Here is an 18,742-nt window from a genome sequence, read left to right on the forward strand (position 1 = left end):
ATAAAATGAAAATTAAAAAAATATTCCCACAAGGGTTCTCTTTTGCCTCTTTTTCTGCAAATGTTAGTTTTTTTTATTTAAAATTCATGCAAACAAAATGTAGGAATATTAAGTAAAATACATTTAGGTAGTTGTTACACAGAAAGAATGAGCGTTAAGTCACTCCTAAAATATAATCTATGCTACTATATACTAATATATATTGATATCTACATATATTTTGATGAGTACAGTAGGTGGTAAAAAATCCAAAGTGATTTAAGAATAGGTAAACCTGCAACAAACCAGCTAACAGCATATTAATGCGACAGTTTCGTATAATGGTACGGTCTGTGTTGGCTTTTATTGTGAAAGGTCAAACACGGAAGTGTGCACTCTTATAACTTGGTCGTCTCGTTTCCGCCTACAAAGCCTTTAGTTATTTTACTCTCTTCACACGTAACTCATTTACCTCTCCCATAATGTTGTCACGTTAGCTTACTTTACTTTAGCTTTTAGTTTAATCTAGTTTAACCTAATAAGAGACGATCTGCTGACTTTTTCCTCAACCAATCAGCTCGGGCGCAGAGTATCACGTGACTCGTCGTCTCGGCGCTGTCATTTCCGCATCGAGGGTTCGTAGGAGAGCCCGTGGAGCAGCAGCGTGCGTGCGGCGGGCGTGCGGGGACCTGCGCTGTGAACCTGTCCGCGGGTTCGCGGAGGTTACCTCAACGCAGGTAAGCCGGGGCTGAGTCAAAGGTGGTTTCCTCTCGGGTAGTCGGTACGGTTGTAGCGCTGCAGCTAGCTCGTTAGCTGCGGCTTTGACTATCTCCACTGTAGCTGGAAGGTGTTTATCCGGTGTGTAAAGTAAACTCGTTTAACTTTAGAGCTCTAATCCGTCCCGAAGCCGCTAACAGGAAGTCACTTCCGCGTAATGGAGCTTCTCAGCAGCTCCTGAACAAAGCCTGAGACCTCAAGTCTGTTTGATTGTGTTTAGCAGCTGTTCTCATTGAACGCTCGTTTGATTGTTGACTCAAGTAAATCAAACTCTTCCAGCCCCCCCCCCCCCCATCCAGGCATCTCGTCGGCTGCGGGTCTCAGCATGTCCATGTTCAGCACGGGCGTCCTCGTCCTGACGTCCCCCCTCCACGCCCTGCCCCTGCGCATCGCCCCCGTGCTCAGCTCGGCGGCCCAGCTCGTGGAACGCACGCTTTACGTGCACCTCCACCCCGGGCTGAACCTCGGCGGCGGGAGCCCCCCCCGGCCCGTTTTCATTCCTCCGGCTGCGGACCTGTCCAGCTTCATCGCCCGCCTTTATAGCAAGGCGTCGAATGTCTGTGGGCACCTGGATGTCCGTGTCCTCCTGACCAACGTTTGTGCTAATCCGGCCGCCTGCGTCCCAAACGGGCCCTTCCCCACGCCGCAGGCCCTGTCCCACCCCCCGGAGGTGCTGCTGACGGACTTCCCGCTGCAGGACCCGGGTCAGTCCCATCAGGTGACGCGGTCTCTGCAGCGCTACGCGGGCCGCTGCTACGTCTGCGGCCCCAGCCTGCCCTCGGTGCTGCTGACGGGGGCGCGGCAGGAGGAGGAGGAGGACGCTCCGGCGGGACCGGGGGAGAGGACGGGACCCCTGGAGGCCTACAGTGACGTGGTGGTCGGGGGGACGTTCGACCGGCTCCACGGGGCCCACAAGGTGCTGCTCAACGTCTCGTGCCTGCTCGCCAGCAAGCGGCTCCTCATCGGGGTGTGTGACCAGGCGATGCTGCACAGTGAGTGGGGAGGGGCTGTTTGTGTGTTTGGTGCTCTCTGAGGCCGGCCATCCGACATCTGCCCCCCCCCCGTAGAGAAAGTGCTGAAGGAGCTGATTGAGCCGTACGCTCTGCGCGTCCAGAAGCTCCAGGAGTTCCTGCGGGACGTCAGGCCCTCGCTGCAGGTGGAGGTCGTGCCGCTGGACGACCCCTACGGCGTCTCCGTGGTCGACCCCTTCCTGCAGTGCATGGTGGTGAGCGAGGAGACCAGAAGGGGGGGCGAGGCCGTCAACAAGAAGCGCCTGGAGAACGTGAGTTGGGAATGTTTCGGGTGTCGCGGGAGCACCCGGGGCAGAATTCTTGACCCCCTCGTGCCCCAGGGCAGTTCCTCCTCAAGCGACCCGTGTTCCTTCTGCTCCAGGGCCTCCGACCTCTCGTCCTGCACGTGATGCAGCTGCTGAAGGACGAGCGCCGCACTCTCCCAGAGGAGGAGAAGATCAGCTCCTCCAGCCTGCGCTCCCGCCTGCTGGGCGCCCTCCTGGCCCCGCCCAAAGTAGGTCGCGTTGGAAACCCGAACCCTAACCTCCAGTGGGCGACCCGCTCTAAACTCGGTTCAAGGCTGTTGATGTTTAGCTCACCCGACCGCTGTCACGCCCCCCCCCCCCCCCCTCCAGGACGCCCCCCACCTCCCGCCCCTTCCGTACGTGATCGGCCTGACGGGAGGCAGCGGCAGCGGGAAGAGCACCGTCAGCAGGCAGCTGGAGGCGCTGGGGGCGGCCCGGGTCGACTGTGACCGGCTGGGACACGAGGCGTACCTGCCCGGCACGCCGGCCTACCGCCGGGTGCTGGAGGAGTTTGGGCGAGGTGAGCTAGCGTGTGATTGGTGGAGGGGCGGGGCTTGCCGTCACTGCCCACGCGGTTGTCAGTGTTTAACTCGGTGATTGTGATTCTAACAGACGTCTGCTGAACCGGGTCGGCGGGATCAACTCATGTTTATAATAAATGTCACCGTTTTAAAATGTGGTAAAACGCATCGTTCCCGTTCGTAAGTCGCCGTCATCAAACACGAATCCTCTATTTTAGAGCTCCTACACGAGGACGGAACCATCAACAGAGCCACTTTAGGGAAGAAGGTGTTTGGAAACCAGGTACCGCCCTCGCTCAGCGCCGTCATGATGTCACTTCCTGTGAGCTCACTGTTTGCTCTTCATACAGGAGCGTTTGAAGGCTCTGACGGACATCGTGTGGCCTGAGATTAGAGTTCTGGTGAAGAGGAGGATCAGCCGAGCCGGAGAGGAAGGTCCGCGGGTCGGCTGCGTTAGCACCGAAGCTAACCTGGGCCCTGCGTTCTGCTCGTGCTCTGATCCCATTGGCTGAACCGGGGAACACGAAGAGACTGAACTCTTTGGAATGTGTTTTCTGCAGGTAAGGAGGTGTGTGTTCTGGACACGGCGGTCCTCCTGCAGGCCGGCTGGACGGACCTGGTCCACGAGGTCTGGGTCGCCATCATCCCTGAAGAGGAGGTAAAGGGCGATGGATTTAAGGCCTCGCGTTTATCTTTTCCGGTGTTTTATCTTCCTTTTCGATGGTCCCTCCAGGCGGTGCTGAGGATAACGCGGCGAGACGGCGTTGCCGCTGAAGACGCCGTGAAGCGGCTGCAGAGCCAGTGGTCCAACGCTAAGCTACTCGAGCACGCCAACGTGGCGTTGAGCACGCTGTGGGAACCGGAGGTGACCGAGAAACAGGTCGGGGCCCCCGCCGCGGCGTCTGCGTCCGACTGCTAAAATGAAGACCACTTGTATTGATTTCCATTTTTTGTGTTTAAAAAGGTGCTGAAGGCTTGGACTCGTCTTCAGACGAGGATCCAGCAGAGACAACAAGGTCACGCCAAGGTCACGCCATCCTCTCAGCTGTGACCCGTCGGGCGAGCGCTCCGCGGGAGACTCGGTGCCTGAACGTCTGTTTTTATCAAGATGCTTGGTGAAAAATCATTTTAAGAATCTGGAGGATTCAGAAAGTTTCATCTCATCTGGTTTAGTCCGGGGGATTTTAAAAAAGTGACATGCATTTAGATGGAAACTGAAGTTGCCACGGCAACCTCCCGCTGCTAAAGTAATTACCTGATAAAGAACATAATTGATTTGACTGCCTGCGGGGTAAACGGGATATTCTGATAAATATAATATTTTCTAATATATTCATGTTAAATGACGAAAGAAAACATTGAGATGAGTCTGCGTGTTAGTGGTTAAACTGCTGTTGAACTTTATATCCCATAATACTGCCTGTTTGCTTCAGCCACGCCTTTTATATTACAAAGACATTCTAGCCGTGTCTGTTATTTTTGCGTATCTGGAACGCTTAAATGAATAAATGACTTTAATTCAGTCCCAGCCACCGAGTCGCTCCGTTTCTGAGGTTCGTCCACCGGAAGGCGACGTTCAGCCTTTAATGATTTAACGTTAGATTAGCCAGCTGACACATTAGCATTTAGCACTTTCAATTGGTGTAAATAGTCATCTGAGGTTTATGAAATACATTTACTGTATACATTAACCAATCATGAAGCTTCTGAGAAGTGAAATTAAACCATTAAAGTGTACGGACTCACTTCCTCCCAGAATGCTTTGTGCTTCTCCCCCACCAACAGAGGGGGAGGAGCCAATGACCCAACAAGTCCTTATTTGCTGAGCTCTGAGCCATAAAATAATCCACAATTCTGATCATTTTAATGAACCTTTAATTTTAATATTTTAAACAAACATCTTAATATTCAAACGTGCCAAACCCGTGACTGATCGTTGCCGTAGCGACTAACCCCGCTTCCTCAGTGTGCATTAACCACCACTCATGGACAGGAAGTTGACTTGATGTGAGTCGTGAGAAACGCCCTCCGAGCCTGTCGTGCTTCAGACACGCCGCGTTCACATCTCCACCCTCAGTGTGGCAGCGCACGCCACGGCCCCCAGCCGGTTGGTGGCCCTGCACGCGTAGACGCCCGAGTCCAAAGGCTCCACGCCAGTCAGGATCAGAGAACAGGCCCCGCCTTCGAGCTGCTCCATGGTTACTCGGTTTGACTCGGACAGCGGCTCCTCGTTCTTGAGCCACGCCACCTCCGGCGCCGGGTAACCTAGATGTGAGAGGAGCAAGCGTCCGGCTCAGAACACGAAACCCAGGTTAGGTGTTAGGTGGGCGGGGGCCTCGTCAATGCCGCTACCATTCACAAGGCAGGTGAAGCGAGCCGTCGCTCCCCGGGGGAGGGCGGCGTCCCTCAGGACCTGCTGGAAACTAGGTCCGCTTTGGAGCTGCGTATCCAGGGACTGGATGGCCTGCTCCGCCTCCGGGCTCCATGCTGGTTCTGGATGAGAGACGGGAGGACGGAACTGGATCACAAAGCGGCTAAACAGGAAGTGACAACAGAGCGTGGCTGCGGGACACGCAGCAGGGAAGGCGGCGCGTGGCTTTTGATCCGTCTCACCCTCCGAGGGCGTTCCAGGAGAGTCCGGCCTGCTGGAGAGGTTCGCCATTCGCCGCAGGGCCAGCACAGCCTTGCCCGTTTTCTAGCAGTTCAAAGGAGAGCGCTGGGTCAAGATGTTACCGTAGCAACAGGAAGGAAAGGGCCGGCGGGTTCTGGCGTCACCTTCCACTTTCGCTTGGCGAGGAAGCGTCTCATCCGGCCTTTATTCAGGGACTTGGTGGTCCTGCGGCTCAGAGGGGCCAAAGAGACCATCCAGGGGTGGGCCAGGGCCTCGGTGCACGACAGCCTGCACCTGTTCAGAGCGGAGGGGGGGGTCAGACACCGCCAGCGGCCTCCAGCGCAGGCCGGCGCTCCCCCACAGCATCATTAATGATTTGGTGACCTCGAAAATGTCACCAGGAAGGCCGGTGACATCGTCAGCCGGAGGCACCGCTTTGCCCTTCATTTATCTCGTCGCTGCTTCTCGTCTTCTCGTCCTCGAGCCGAGACGGAGCGGCTTCTGCATGTTAAAGAGGCTGCTGGAACCTTATCGGGTCGTTCAGCCCGGTTTGCTTCTGGCCCGCGCCTGGGAATGTGAAAAAGAAAAAAGACCAACCTGCAGTCCTTCTTCAGCAAGGAGCTGATGAAGTCTTTGGCTTCATCAGAGATGTCCTCAAAGGACTCCTGGTCAAACTCGTAGCAGGCCGCCGTCACCAGGGCCAGCGTCTCGGCGTCGCTGTTACCCTGGAAGGGGGACTCCCCGCTGAGCCTGGGACGCAAGCGGAACCAGGGTCACGTGATGGATCGAGCCGTTCCATCCATCGTGAGCTCAGGAAGCGGCTCAGGCATCAGTCATTATGGAGGGTGCAGTAACAGAAGCCACCGGGAGATGGCGCCGTTTCAACACTTACAGGATGAAGCAGATGACCCCGATGCTCCACATGTCCGTTTCCAGGCCCAGGGGCTCGAAGCCGATGACCTCCGGGGCGACGAACTCCGGCGTGCCGTGCATCACCATCAGAGGTTTGCCCGTCTCTGAGGAACGGGAGACAGAAACGCTTTAGCCGCCGCTTCAGCCGCCGCTTTAGCCGCCGCTTTAGCCGCCTCCTCCGGCGCGTGGCTGGCGACCACCAGGCCGACGCACGCACCCAGTTTCCTGGCCAAGCCGAAGTCGATGATCTTGATCCGCGTCCCGGTCGGGTCCGTGCACACGATGTTCTCCGGCTTGAGGTCCAGGTGGACGATGTTCTGGCGGTGAACGTACTCCATGCCCTCCAGGATCTGCTGCATGTAGCGGCCGCTGGTCGGCTCCGTGTGCTCGAAGCTGTCGTCCACGAGGCGCTCGAAGAGCTCGCCGCCTGCAATGCTGGGCGAAACGGACGAGGCTGAAGCCCGCGGAGCCGCCGGGACGGAAGCGGCGACGCCTCCCACTCCCACTCACTACTCCATGACCATGACGGTCTCCGTGCGCGAGTCGTAGCCGGCCAGGCACTGGACGAGCCTCGGGTGACGGAGGCAGTTCATCAGCTCCATCTCCGCGCGGGCGGCCTTCCTCTCCTTGGAGGTCCGGGCTCGGTAGAACTTCCCCGCGCACTCCTGGCCGGTCTCCTTGTGGGACAACCGGAAGACCTCGCCGAACTTCCCGCTGGAAGAAGGTGGAGTCAGAGCCTCACCGAAAGCTACGGGGGGGATTGTGGGGGTCTACGGAGGGTCTCGGGCTTACCCCCCCAGCCTGTCGAGCACGGCGTAGTGTTCGCCGACCTTCCGCTCGGTATCGATGGTCACCGTGACGTAGGACACGGCCGGGTCCGTCCGGGCCCCTGCGAATGGAGACAAGTGAGGACAGCAGAACTAGAACCCCCCCCCCGTCCTACGTCGAAGAACCAACTCACCCCCCGTGGCCATCTTGACACAGTCCGACTCCCGGCTCGCCTCGCTGACCCCTCCTGAATTGTAGGCTCGGATTCGGAAGCGGTACTGACCCAGGGGTTCCAGGCCCGATCGCAGGTGGTGCGACGTGTTTTTACAACGGCTCGCTAGTTCCGTCCAGATCCCGGGACCGTCCGGACCCTCCCGTTTGACCTCAACGACGTAGCCCAGGACCGCCGCGCCCCCGTCGTAGCTGGGCCCCGTCCAGGACAGGACCAGGGACGTAGTGGACAGCTTGGAAACAGCTGGCTGGGATGCTGGAGGGTCAGGTCGGTCTGGGGGGGGGGGGTCATAAACCAGAGTATGGGTGACCTTCCTGGACCTGCTCCGGGCCCGACCCTCCTGGTAGTCCACCTTTAATGGACTCCAGGTAACCCTTGACCCCTACAGGTGTGTAGCAGCATCCCGTCTGTCTGCCATGTTTTAAATAAAGTTTTAAGGCGCGTCTCACCAACGACGGCGAGGCCGACCGTGTGCCGGGCAGAACCTCTTCGGTTCCGCACCACGACCGTGTACGAGCCGGTGTCGGCCGGACACGCCCGGCAGACGACCAGGCAGCTTCGTGTGTCGCTGCTCCTGATTGATGTCCTCTCTCCTCCCACCACCACCTGAGGAGGAGGAGGAGGAGGAGGAGGAAGAGGAGGAGGAGGAGGAGGAGGTACAACCCGGGGCCTTCCACGCTCAGGGAGTCTCAAGCGGCGTTACCTGGTCTCTGTTGTAAATCCAGCAGGAGGCCACAGGGAGGGAGCTGCTCCTGAACTCACAGTGCAGCCGGGCCTCCTCTCCGACTCGGACCTCCACCTGCTCAGGTGGGTCTACGAACTCCACAGGTGCACCTGCGGAGGGGCGGGACCTCTTTACTACCACAGCAGGAATCCTTTAAGCCACCGTCTCCTGGTTCTGCAGCTCACCTGTGCTGGAGGGCACCTTCGGGTTGAGGCGGGCGTCGTCTGTGGAAACAAGCAACAGGTGGGTTTTAGGGGCGTGTCCATGGATAGGGAGGCTTAAGGGTTCTATGACCAATCAGGTGTGGGCAGTCAGTTTGGTTGGCAAACAGGATGCAGTACTTTTGAGTGGAGGTGTTCAGACGCGATCAAAACTAACTTTGGATTTACAAAGATTCTAAAAACAAAATAAAAATGTTTACAATTCTCAGTTTAAAGTACGAATCCCAAAAACAACATATTTTTAGAATTCCGGCTTTCTTTGCCTGACTTTAAAAACTACGACACAGGAAGTGTGAGCAGCCTGTAATCTACCATCTTTAGGAGCCGGAGACGTGACCTTGACCGTGACCTCGTGCTTTCTGGGGATTTCCTTCCTCGCTGTTCAAACATAAACAGACTGAAATAAGTTCAATATTCAGGACAGTTCTATGAGAATCGTTTTTGTCTTTGTGGGGAACGGACCTGCGCCGTGTAGCGCAGCGCTGCGTGACTCGGCCGTGCAGGTGGACATCCCAGCATCTCCAGGTGAACGCCGCGTCACAGTCGGGCTGGCGAGCCCGTTCCCGAAGGACGCCCTGCCTGAACGCTGCCTTTTACCTGAACAAAGGAAGTGTTGCTGATGATTATCACCATTGTGTTGCCAGGAAACGCTCAGAGGCGGACTTCCTGTGATCACACCTTGAAAGGTGGCGCTGATTGGCTGGTTGAAGCGAGGCGTCTGCAGCGGCGGGCCGGGGTCTGAGGAGAGACAGGAAGTTAGGGACAATGGGTTTACAAACCAATCAGGATGGGGGGGGTCGGCTCAGATTAAACCGATGTGGTTGAGCATCCAGTCCACGTAAACGAGAGAACGTCCGCCGCCGCCGCCGCCCAAGCCTAAACAATCGTAAAATACCGTACGGGCCTTGTCAAAACAAAACCCCAGAGCCACGTTTATCAGAACCACATCTGCAGCAGCTGTGAGTGAATTCCACTTTGAGGAGGTCATCAAAGTGATTGATGGCGGTGGAATCTGCCTCATACCAAATTAGGTCATACGGCTTCATCCCCGTCCTCCGACATCTGGAATCACGTTCATCATCATCGGGCAATCATTAGAATGTGGATCTGATTCTGGTCCAGTCTGAGCTTCTCCCCTTTCATGGAAACTGCAGGAGCTGCAGGCGGCGGGGGCTCCTGATGGGGAGCACCTGGTGACGGTGACATCATCATCATAAATCAGCTGTTATCTGGTCGTTACCTGTCGCTCCGGCGTTTCTTCCCGTTAACGTCTGGCTACTGGTTTCCCGTCCGTCCCCGGCGTGCCTCGCCACACGGACACGTCTGGCACGAGGCTTCAGGACCAGCTGGAATGTGGACACGAATGTCTTCCTGCCGTCCTGGTCCATCCTGGAGTGGAGACGCCGACCCGGCTGTATATAGCTTGAGGCTGGGGGGTTGGGTTTCACACATCCTCTGTGATGCTAGAAGGAGGAGCTCCTGCTTTTTAAGTTCCCCCCCCGGAAGCACGATCCATGTTTCAGCCCCTCGGTCCACAGGAAGCCGCCGGTTTCATCCGCAGGCCGATTGATGACACGGATTACCGCTCCCGCCGCCGCCGCCGCCGCCGCCGGCCGGGAACAGAAACACGAGAGGAAACAACAGGAAGAGGGGAAGGCAGGAAATGAGTGGGAGAAACAAAACACGCCAGATGAGAACCAGAGAGGCGCCGGGCCGAAAGCGAGCCCGGTGTCAGGACCGTCTCGCCGTCCTACCTCATGTAAACAGGAAAACTATGTGGGCGGAGCCTCGGGAATCAAGGAGAGCCTGTTCCACAGCTTTCTGTTGGGATCCACCGCTGCAGACAGTCGACCTGCAGAGTGTTCTGAATGGAGGTGGAGACCATGTGACCTCGTAGTGGCGTCCACCTGGGAGGGGTCGGGTGTTGGCTCCTCCTCCCCCAGGGCCTCCAGAGGCCCCACAGACGCGCTCTTGTCGGCCCATTTTACGAGTCGCCGAAGAACATTTATTGTTCATGTTTTAGCGACTCTGTCTGGAGTCTATTTCCTGTTTGCTTGAGGCGTTGGTGGAGGCATGCAGAATAATTCACTGCTTTTATTCTACCAGAATCTCATTTATTCTCTGGAAAATTATCCTTATCAGTCGGAAACCTGAGAAGGATTTTGTTCAGTCTTAAAGCTCAAAACAGGAAAAGCAGAGAGTGGGAAGTCCACGCCTCCCGCTCTGTGGAAGAGAAGCCCAATCAAAGTAATCGTTTCAATTCCATTTCCAAGAAGTCCTTCAAAGAGATGCGGCGTTCCCACAATTCCTGAATAGAGGGAGAAGTGAAGACCAGAGGAAGCGTCTCGGCAGCAACCAGAACCGTCCTGATGCGTCCCTCAGGCCTCCTCCTCCGGGTCCTGGAGTCCCGCCTGGATTCAGGCTGCATATAGAAGAGATTTTGGGACGAGTTCTGACTGAGTCTCCAGCTGGAGACAGAGATGTGACAGAAGCTGCATCTTCAAGCTCCTCTCTGACCCGATTTGACAGCATGAGCTGATTTTGCTCTGGGAGCTTTGTATTTAACCTTTAACCTCCTGTTTTAGCATTAGCCCAACAGGCTAACTTTCATGATTACCTCTAAATAATTTAATCAAACAAAAATGTATAACCTTTAGAATACACAAAAATCATTCCTCTACAAACTGCAAGTAATTTATTTCATGAAGTCAATTATATGCTCTTGAGAAAATGTTCGTGTCGACTATGGTAATACAGACATTTTGCAGAACTGATAATAAAGTTTATCTTGTGCTGCTTCCCTCAGGAGGTGAAACGCAGGATTAATTAGATTTTACAGGCAGAGAAAAACCTTTTCTGACCCGTCTTTGATTTCGGGTGCTGCCAGTAACTTCTAACCTTTATACCTTCATATTATAAAATTCTGGAGCATGAGTTGGGCTCTGCTTGTGTTTGGACATAAAATTAAAAAGGGTTGACGCACGGATGATTTTACCACATCACATGAATCATTTTCTTCTGTGCATATTTTATATTTCTTTTTATGCTATTTCTTTTCTATCTGTGCTCTTTTTCCTGACATTGGAATATTTGTTATAATAATAATAACATTGGAAGACGCCCACCTTACAACCATGACGGATTAAAATAATTGTTGATAAAGCTGTTACTCTATGTTGTATTTGTATTTGTGTATAGTTGGTATAGTATGAAGGATAAACCCGTTTTTGTTCCCCTTCCTTTTATTTTTATTAAAATACTAAGGTCGAGGGTTTGTTCACACCCCGGGTCAGTAGGTGGCGGTCGTGCCTCGACTTGAAGGCGGCCAGCCGCCGTTAAACACCAAAAAAGAAGAAGAAAAAACAACAGTGGAAACGTGAGCCCCGGCGAGCCAGAAAACAGACTAAAAACACCAATTTAACGTTAATACCGAGGCAGGAGCCGGTAGTGAGGAGTTAGTGCGTCATTTTTATTGTAAATACATAAACTGTCTCAAGTTCCGCTTTATAAGACAACACAGTAGCCAAGGTTAGCTGTTAGCTGCTACAAGATGTTAGCTAGTTAGCGGCGCTGGGTTCATGTTGTTGTCTAAAGTAACATTTAAATTTAAACTACGCGTCTTCGGCTCACAAAGACTTCCGTTTGAAGCGTTCGGCTGTCCTGCTGGTCTCTGGTCTGGCGTCATGTCGGAGGCGGTGATGCGGCGGATAAAGGAGCTGGAGACCGAGCTGGAGAGGCTCAGGGCTCAGCTGGAGCTGGGCCCGCATTTATCTCCTCAGACAGGGGGCAGCCCTAATGGGACCAGCGGCAAAAGGGGTAAGAGAGCGGGCAGAGAGCGCACGTTCGAGCTGTCCGCGCACCCTCGGCGCCATGCGGCCCTGCGGCTGGCTTACCTGGGGTGGAACTACCAGGGGTTCGCGGTGCAGGAGAACACGGACAACACGGTGGAGGCCAGGCTGTTTGAAGCTCTGCTGAAGACGCGGCTCATCCGGGACCGGCAGAGCTCCAACTACCACCGGTGCGGTCGCACCGATAAAGGAGTCAGTGCCTTCTCTCAGGTGAGTTCACTGAGATCTAGAGCCCCGTCCCACCTGCTCGCCTCCATCCTGAGGGAGCCCCCGCTTCTCCTTTTGCAGGTCATAACCATCGACCTGCGCTCCACGCAGTTTAGTGGAGGACTGGGCGTCACAGTCCCTGAGAACGCCGACGCAGGCAGCGGGAATAAAGCCGACGGCCGTGAGCTTCCATACGTGAAGATGCTGAACAGAGTCCTCCCCCCGGACATCAGGATCTTTGACTGGGCCCCAGTAGCGGAGGGCTTCAGCGCCCGCTTCGACTGCCGGTCTCGTACCTACCGCTACTACTTCCCCCGAGGATCCTTGGACGTGGCGCTGATGGCAGAGGCCGCTAAGAGGTGTGTGAAGATGAGGCGCTGACGTCGTTGCTTGAAGGCCCCAGCTCTGACTCGAGGGTCTCTTTCACCCCTGGCAGGTACGAGGGAACTCACGACTTCCGGAACCTGTGCAAGATGGACGTTGGCAACGGAGTCGTGCGGTTTGAGAGGACCATCTTGTCGGCGTCCGTCCGGCCTGTGCAGCCTCAGCACACCTCCAGCGCTGACCTCTTTATATTCGAGGTCAAAGGACTGGCTTTTCTTTACCACCAGGTACCAAGAGGCGGGAGCCGTGGAGTTGAGCCGTCGTGAGCGTTTCTGCTTGTAGAGCTCCTCTTCCTCTTGTGTTGTGCTGCAGGTGCGATGCATGATGGCGCTGCTCCTCCTCATCGGACAGAAACTGGAAGCTCCGGAGATAATCGCTCACCTCCTGGATGTTGAGAGGAACCCCAGGAAGCCCCAGTACAGGTGCGTCCCTGCTGGCCGCCTCGTTTGAACGGACCCGTTTCGTCCTGAATGTCTGATGATGGAAGTTCAGCGTGCGGCCAGTTTTGTGGAAAGTAAAGATCTCATTCTGTCTTGTGTATTCGTCATATTTTAGTTTGAAAATCGTCCTGAATACACCCGATGTGCGCCGCTGAACGGGTCTGTTGGTTGGGTGACTGTTGTAAAGTGAACCGTGGCGTCGCTGCTCCCCGCAGCATGGCCGTCGACTACCCTCTGGTGCTTCACGGCTGCCACTTGGAGGGCTTGAACTGGAAGCAGGAGGACGAGGAGGTGAACCACGTCCTGTCTGTGCTGCAGCAGCACTGGACCCAGAGCGCCGTCAGGACCCACATCCTCCAGGGGATGATGCAGGGTCTGGAGGTCAAAGGTGACTGACCGTTTTAAAAGTCTCTCTGCAGGGATCAGAATAAAAGCTGCAATATTCTTGTTGCATGTTGACTCGCTTTAGCTCCTCCCACAGGTGGAGTGACCTCCAGCCACTGCTGTTTAGTGGAGGGAACCAGGCAGAGGAACTACCGACCCTTGTTGGAGCGCCCGTGCTGCGAGAGCTTGGAGTCCAGAATAAACCATTTTGTCAAAAGGGGGCGGCTGGAGTGGGAGGAAGGGGAGAACGGGGGAGGAATGGTCCACAGAGGGAAGAGGTCCAAACAATCCCAGGATTCCTCCGGTCCTGTTTCTGCAGAGATTCCGTCGGAGCAAAGTCCAGATAAAACGTTAGACTGAGAACGAGTCAACGTCGAGTTACTACCGTTTCGTTGTTTACCTGTTTGTGTGAAAACATCTTTACCATGAAGAGACCAAAGAATGAATTTTGCTCTTTGAGCAACAGTCTGTTTAATATCATGGAAACGTCTTTGTATGTTCTGCTGATGAAACTGTGGCGATGGCAGCGAGCGTTGCTCTTTAAAGATTTACTACATATGTTACGAGAGGAAGAGCAGCGGATCTCCGAGGACACGGAAATCTTTGAAAAAAAGTGTCTCTTGTTAAAAATGGTAAATATATATAATTTACATTATCTTTTGGGGTGTGTGGTTGCTGGCTTAAGTCTGTTTTGTTTTTGTATATAAAAATCCAATAAACAGTTTAAAAAAAAACATACCATAAAGTTATCAGAGAATATGTTTTATATGGCTAAATTACACTTTGGAGCTATTTCGTATTTTTTTTATTAAGTAAATTTAATTATACATTTAATATATTAAAATACGTTCATTTATTTTATTATTATTATTATTATAGGAGTCCCGACAAGTTGAATAACTGCGTTCCATCGGAATGGAAACTCAGCAAGGCGGAACTAAAGTTCGGCAGGAAGGTGTTTCGTCGGAATTTTGAGGTGGTGCCGTTCTAGTTCAGAAGCTAGGTTGTTAGCAGCTCGATGAGTACAGGCCGGTCACAGACAGCGATATGAAGCTACACGGTTTTAACATTTTATTCAGACTGAACATTTAGCAGTTTTAAGTGGAAATGTCGGCGGCTTCGTGTGAATGTATATTTGTGGTGGCTCTGCTAACATTAGCCTGTTAGCACCCCGGGTTGTTCAGGACAGCAGCCCCGCCGCTCAACAAGCGTTAGCCTGTTAGCACCCCGGGTTGTTTACTGCCCCAGCTCCGCTGCCGTGGCCCCGCACGGATTCCCACCGTCTGGTCCGGTGATTCGAGGAGCGTGAACCGTTCACGAGGTAAATAATCCCGCACGTTGCGTGTTTCTGTCGCGTCTGTGTTGATTTTGTCGGTCAGTAATTGAACATCTTGATTTTCCTGAACTTGTAATAAATCAAGTAGGTCACCACTGGCTGCAGTTCGGCACACCGACAGCAGGGAGCGCGTTCTTAAAACCGCAACATCTGATTTGGACTGGTTTGAGATTACGCTTGTTTAATGACATTACTTTATACGTTTCTATCGTCGCATGTACTTTGTTGAAACGAAACACTGTATTGTAAGTACTGGACGACCTTAAATTAGAAACTAGAACTTTAATTTCTTGCAGCTTGCTGGGAGATCAAACGAAGTTTATGCTGTTTTATGTGTAAGTAAATTCAGAATTATCCTTAGACGGTATCATCGTCTCCCACAGATGTTCCTGGTGGGGCTGACTGGAGGCATCTCCTCGGGGAAAAGCACGGTGTCTTCAATGCTGCAGGAGCTCGGCTGTCCCATCATTGACGCTGATGTCGTAGCCAGGAAAGGTGGGTGACCCCCCCCGGCAGGTTTACGGAGTCATAGCTGCCGTCCAGGTGAAGCCGGCGGGAACTGACGTCTTATTCCTGCTGTAATGATGAAGCGCAGAGGCCTACGGGACGCTCATTAAAACAGACGCTTGTAGCGGGAGGGTGAATCATGATGTGTGGCTGCAGGGGGGGGGGAGGGGGGGTAGAGGAGATAACAAGGTCACAGATGATTAAAAGTGGCTCCGGAGGTCGGCGCGTCCGCGTTCTTTCTTCTGGAATAGAAACTTTTTACGCCTTCTCTGGAACAGTCGTGGAGCCGCGGTCCCGGGCCTACTCCCGCATCGTCGCCCGCTTCGGGCCCGACATCCTGCTGGAGAACGGGGAGATCGACCGGAAGAAGCTGGGCCAGCTCATCTTCGTCGACGAGGAGAAGAGGAGGCTGCTGAACTCCATCACCCACCCGGAGATCCAAAGGGAGATGCTCAAAGAGATTCTGTTCTACTTCGTCAGAGGTGAGGGGGGGGGGGGGGGTTGGTCCGCTCCTAACAGCGCAGGTGAATTCCGTTTCAACTTCCCTCCTCTTCCTCCTCGCCAGGGTACCGCTACGTGGTCCTTGATGTGCCCCTCCTCTTTGAAACCAGACGCCTCACCCAGTTCCTCAATCACACCGTGTTGGTTTACTGGTAAGACCCCGGCGTACCTTTAAGGTGTCGGATTACGGCGCTGGGCTTTGATCCAGTAGAAGAACGTGGCGGTATTCTCCTTAACGCCAGAAGGGGGTGGGGCCTGGTTTTAAACAGTCTGACTCACCCCCACTGAATTTAACGATGTGCCCCGATAGCGCATGTGAATAACATCCGTCTGCCCCCCCCCCAGCGACCCCGCCACTCAGCTGTCCCGCCTCATGCAGAGGGACAGCCTGACCCAGGAGCAGGCGGAGCAGCGGCTCTCTGCGCAGATGCCGCTCAACGAGAAGCGCGGCCTGGCCAATCACGTCGTCGAGAACTCGGGCAGCCGCGAGGAGACCCACCGGCAGGTCCTGCGGCTGCACGCCAAGCTGGAGGACTCCATGGACTTCCTCCCGGTGAGGGTCGTCGCCGTGGTCGCCACCGCCGGACTGGGCGGGATCCTGATGTACGCCACCAAGATCCTGCTGTCCTAACAGAGGAGCGACCGGGGCTCGGCGGGGTCACGTGATCTGTGTGCTGTGAACGCTAACCTGCACTGACCAATGCGTGAAGGGTGGGGGCGTGGCTTCAGAAACTGTCCTCTCATCACTAACATCAGTAAAACTGCACAAAAGTAGAGATTTTATTTTGTTACGCCGTCTGAATGTATCCAGATTAGATTTTTATAGGATGTAAATATTTAAACCAGAATGTAGGCGTGAAGGAGTGAAGGCCACGCCTCCATCAGACCCGGAGGAGTAACGGCCACGCCTCCATCAGACCTGAAGGAGTTTTGCACCTGGACGCGATGCTCAGACGTGTCTGACAATCGTTTTTAACGAGACTTTATATTTATCGCTGTATTTTCTTCACCTGTAAATGCACTCACCTGTAACTCAGACGTTTGTAACACTGGCTGCCCAAGTTGAATATAAATGATGGATGGTTTTAACTGAACGGCGTCATGTGTGGTTCTCCTCGGTCCGGTCCAATATAAATAGTGATATTTATATAGATTATTTCATTATTGTTAACATTTATTTGATTTCAGTATTTTATAGTATTTAATTTTAATTTTCAATTTGATTGGTTAGAATCTGATTTTATCTTATAGCGTATTTTTACGATTTTAATATATTTTTTCTTATAATAACTCATATTTAATATTATCATCTGTTTTATTTTTTTGTTGCATCAGAAAAAATTCTGCAGCGATGCCGGGGGGGGGCCGGGGCTGAGCGTAAGCCACGCCTCCTTCCTCTGGATGTCAGGCGGAGCCGAGCCCCCAGGTGGGCGCGGTGACGTCGTCCTGGCACCGAGGTCCCACCGCCCCCGTCTGAAGCCCCCATTGGTCGGCTCCGCGTTTCTGTCAAGCCGCTGCAGATTTAATGTAAAGTGACAGGGTCCGGGGGGGGGTAGTTCCGGGGGGGGCGCTATACACAAACAAACAACACAACAGTCCAACTGTTCTGATCAGACCGCCCTTCCTCCTCTTCCTCACTGAAGGACGACTGTATCGGTGCGGCGGGTGTGAAGGCCCCGGGATCAGAACGGTGACCAGGTCTCTGTGGGCGGAGCCTCTGTCTGGAGTCCGTTTGATCCTGTCCCAGAGGGACATGAAGGGACTACAGCGTGAACTTTAACGGAGCGGGGGCGCCTCTTCTGCTCGGCCCCACGCCGGCAGGAGGACGGGGGCCGTCTCGCAGTCAGCACGTCGACACGCTGCAGCTTCCTGCTGCTCAGCAGGAGGCGAAGGGGACTGATTTAGAAACCGTCGGGCGCACAGTGATGATGTCATTGTGATGACATCACTTTACTGGGATGCCATTTGTATCTAGTAAATCCTCCATGTAAGATTTACAAAAACAGAAGTTCAGTTTATCACACGACCTCCAGCACTCGAGAGGTTAACCCGTCTGGAGGTCAGGCGCCGATTGCTCTGGTTGTCATGGAAACTCTTCAGCAGTGAACACCCGTCGGCCGATGAAGAACAAACTGAGCAACTGGAACCGGAGCGTCGCGTTCTTGACCTCTGGCATCTGGTGTCACGGCGACAACGGGGGGGGGGGGGGGCTCAGAAGCCCCCTGTCAGGCCGCATCCTGGAGACGGCGGTGAGGTGAAGAGACAGGCGGCACGCCAGCGGAGCGTCCTCGTCCTCGTCCTCATGACTCAAGCTGTCCCTGCGAGTTAGCCCCGGCTCAGTCAGGGCCGGGAGGGGACGGGGACGGGGACGGGGACGGGGACGGGGACGAGTCACCGGCGTGCTGGGCGGTCCCCAGACCAGGCGTGCATGTTGGTGTGTCCTCCCAAGGACTGCTGGGACAGGCGGCTTCCTGTGTCCTTGATTCTCCACATGCACGGCGACCTCTCGACCTCTACAGAAAGTCATGCTAGCAGCTAATGCTAAGCAGAAAGTGATGCTAGCAGCTAATCCTGCAGCGGTGCTAGCATGTCGCTCAAATAAACCCGTTGTCCGTGTAATTGCAGGAAGATGTCAGTAGGTGGGAAGAAATGTTAATGAAGACGCGGCATCATTAAGCCTCTGTCTCTAATTAGCCCCCCCCCCCCCCCCCCAGTTAAGTGGAGATGCTGAAAATAACAACACCGACGGCTCTTTAATGTCACCTCAGACATTTCAGAGCTTCTCTCTCTGAGCTGTGAATCCTCCCGTCTCGGTTCAGACTAAAGGGCTGGACCCGGGGACACGCCGGGCAGGACACGGGGACACGGGGACACGGGGACACGCGCGTCTGCAGCCGCCTTATTTACATTATCAAACCGTCCCCGTCTACTTTAGGTGTTTAGGAGACAACGTTTCTGCGATGGCGTGCGGAGCAGCAGATGATGAACAGAGTAACGTTTCATATTTGGGTGAACTGCTCCTTTAATATTTACTCATGAACACATCAATCATCACATCATAAACGTACGGAATCT

The 18,742-nt window shown here is 54.1% G+C and overlaps 4 protein-coding genes across 4 annotated transcripts; 3 read left to right on the forward strand and 1 right to left on the reverse strand.

Moving 5' to 3' along the window:
• The first annotated feature begins 1,081 nt into the window (after positions 1–1,081).
• Positions 1,082–4,114, forward strand: coasy (CoA synthase). The gene is made up of 9 exons (XM_068754582.1): positions 1,082–1,748; positions 1,824–2,038; positions 2,149–2,280; positions 2,402–2,591; positions 2,811–2,875; positions 2,943–3,027; positions 3,153–3,250; positions 3,326–3,472; positions 3,557–4,114. The coding sequence occupies exons 1-9, from the start codon at positions 1,082–1,084 to the stop codon at positions 3,641–3,643; spliced, it is 1,686 nt and encodes a 561-aa protein (XP_068610683.1). The 3' UTR covers positions 3,644–4,114.
• Positions 4,115–4,469: 355 nt separating this feature from the next.
• On the reverse strand, positions 4,470–10,043 carry LOC137910360 (myosin light chain kinase, smooth muscle-like). Its single transcript, XM_068754797.1, has 18 exons — positions 9,951–10,043; positions 9,301–9,523; positions 8,691–8,798; positions 8,523–8,657; positions 8,373–8,438; positions 8,025–8,063; positions 7,819–7,973; positions 7,565–7,721; positions 7,077–7,388; positions 6,908–7,004; positions 6,626–6,829; positions 6,333–6,550; positions 6,096–6,219; positions 5,801–5,953; positions 5,368–5,497; positions 5,206–5,287; positions 4,945–5,085; positions 4,470–4,857 (listed from the first exon to the last, which is right to left on the reverse strand). Exons 1-18 carry the CDS (start codon positions 10,041–10,043, stop codon positions 4,652–4,654), a joined length of 2,643 nt encoding a protein of 880 aa, XP_068610898.1. The 3' UTR covers positions 4,470–4,651.
• Positions 10,044–11,615: 1,572 nt separating this feature from the next.
• On the forward strand, positions 11,616–14,052 carry pus3 (pseudouridylate synthase 3). The gene is made up of 6 exons (XM_068754700.1): positions 11,616–12,118; positions 12,197–12,474; positions 12,552–12,726; positions 12,812–12,921; positions 13,155–13,327; positions 13,421–14,052. The coding sequence occupies exons 1-6, from the start codon at positions 11,639–11,641 to the stop codon at positions 13,681–13,683; spliced, it is 1,479 nt and encodes a 492-aa protein (XP_068610801.1). The 5' UTR covers positions 11,616–11,638; the 3' UTR covers positions 13,684–14,052.
• Positions 14,053–14,356: 304 nt separating this feature from the next.
• dcakd (dephospho-CoA kinase domain containing) lies at positions 14,357–16,744 on the forward strand. The gene is made up of 5 exons (XM_068754647.1): positions 14,357–14,644; positions 15,043–15,154; positions 15,445–15,648; positions 15,732–15,819; positions 16,013–16,744. Exons 2-5 carry the CDS (start codon positions 15,043–15,045, stop codon positions 16,296–16,298), a joined length of 690 nt encoding a protein of 229 aa, XP_068610748.1. The 5' UTR covers positions 14,357–14,644; the 3' UTR covers positions 16,299–16,744.
• Positions 16,745–18,742: the final 1,998 nt, after the last annotated feature.

Source organism: Brachionichthys hirsutus, chromosome 21 (genome assembly GCF_040956055.1).
Source record: "Brachionichthys hirsutus isolate HB-005 chromosome 21, CSIRO-AGI_Bhir_v1, whole genome shotgun sequence".
NCBI lineage: Eukaryota > Metazoa > Chordata > Actinopteri > Lophiiformes > Brachionichthyidae > Brachionichthys > Brachionichthys hirsutus.

Bases quoted from the DNA above. Each gene is read 5' to 3' on its own strand.
- pus3 (XM_068754700.1), top strand. From the start codon at position 11,639: ATGTTGTTGTCTAAAGTAACATTTAAATTTAAACTACGCGTCTTCGGC. The intron at 12,119-12,196 runs GTGAGTTCACTG...CTCCTTTTGCAG, and splicing joins GAGTCAGTGCCTTCTCTCAG to GTCATAACCATCGACCTGCG. The intron at 12,922-13,154 runs GTGCGTCCCTGC...TGCTCCCCGCAG, and splicing joins CCCAGGAAGCCCCAGTACAG to CATGGCCGTCGACTACCCTC.
- LOC137910360 (XM_068754797.1), bottom strand. From the start codon at position 10,043: ATGGGCCGACAAGAGCGCGTCTGTGGGGCCTCTGGAGGCCCTGGGGGA. The intron at 8,439-8,522 runs GTCCGTTCCCCA...ATGTTTGAACAG, and splicing joins CGCTGCGCTACACGGCGCAG to CGAGGAAGGAAATCCCCAGA. The intron at 4,858-4,944 runs GTAGCGGCATTG...TCTCACATCTAG, and splicing joins CTTCACCTGCCTTGTGAATG to GTTACCCGGCGCCGGAGGTG.
- dcakd (XM_068754647.1), top strand. From the start codon at position 15,043: ATGTTCCTGGTGGGGCTGACTGGAGGCATCTCCTCGGGGAAAAGCACG. The intron at 15,155-15,444 runs GTGGGTGACCCC...TCTCTGGAACAG, and splicing joins TGATGTCGTAGCCAGGAAAG to TCGTGGAGCCGCGGTCCCGG. The intron at 15,649-15,731 runs GTGAGGGGGGGG...CCTCCTCGCCAG, and splicing joins TCTGTTCTACTTCGTCAGAG to GGTACCGCTACGTGGTCCTT.
- coasy (XM_068754582.1), top strand. From the start codon at position 1,082: ATGTCCATGTTCAGCACGGGCGTCCTCGTCCTGACGTCCCCCCTCCAC. The intron at 1,749-1,823 runs GTGAGTGGGGAG...CCCCCCCCGTAG, and splicing joins TGACCAGGCGATGCTGCACA to AGAAAGTGCTGAAGGAGCTG. The intron at 2,876-2,942 runs GTACCGCCCTCG...CTCTTCATACAG, and splicing joins AGAAGGTGTTTGGAAACCAG to GAGCGTTTGAAGGCTCTGAC.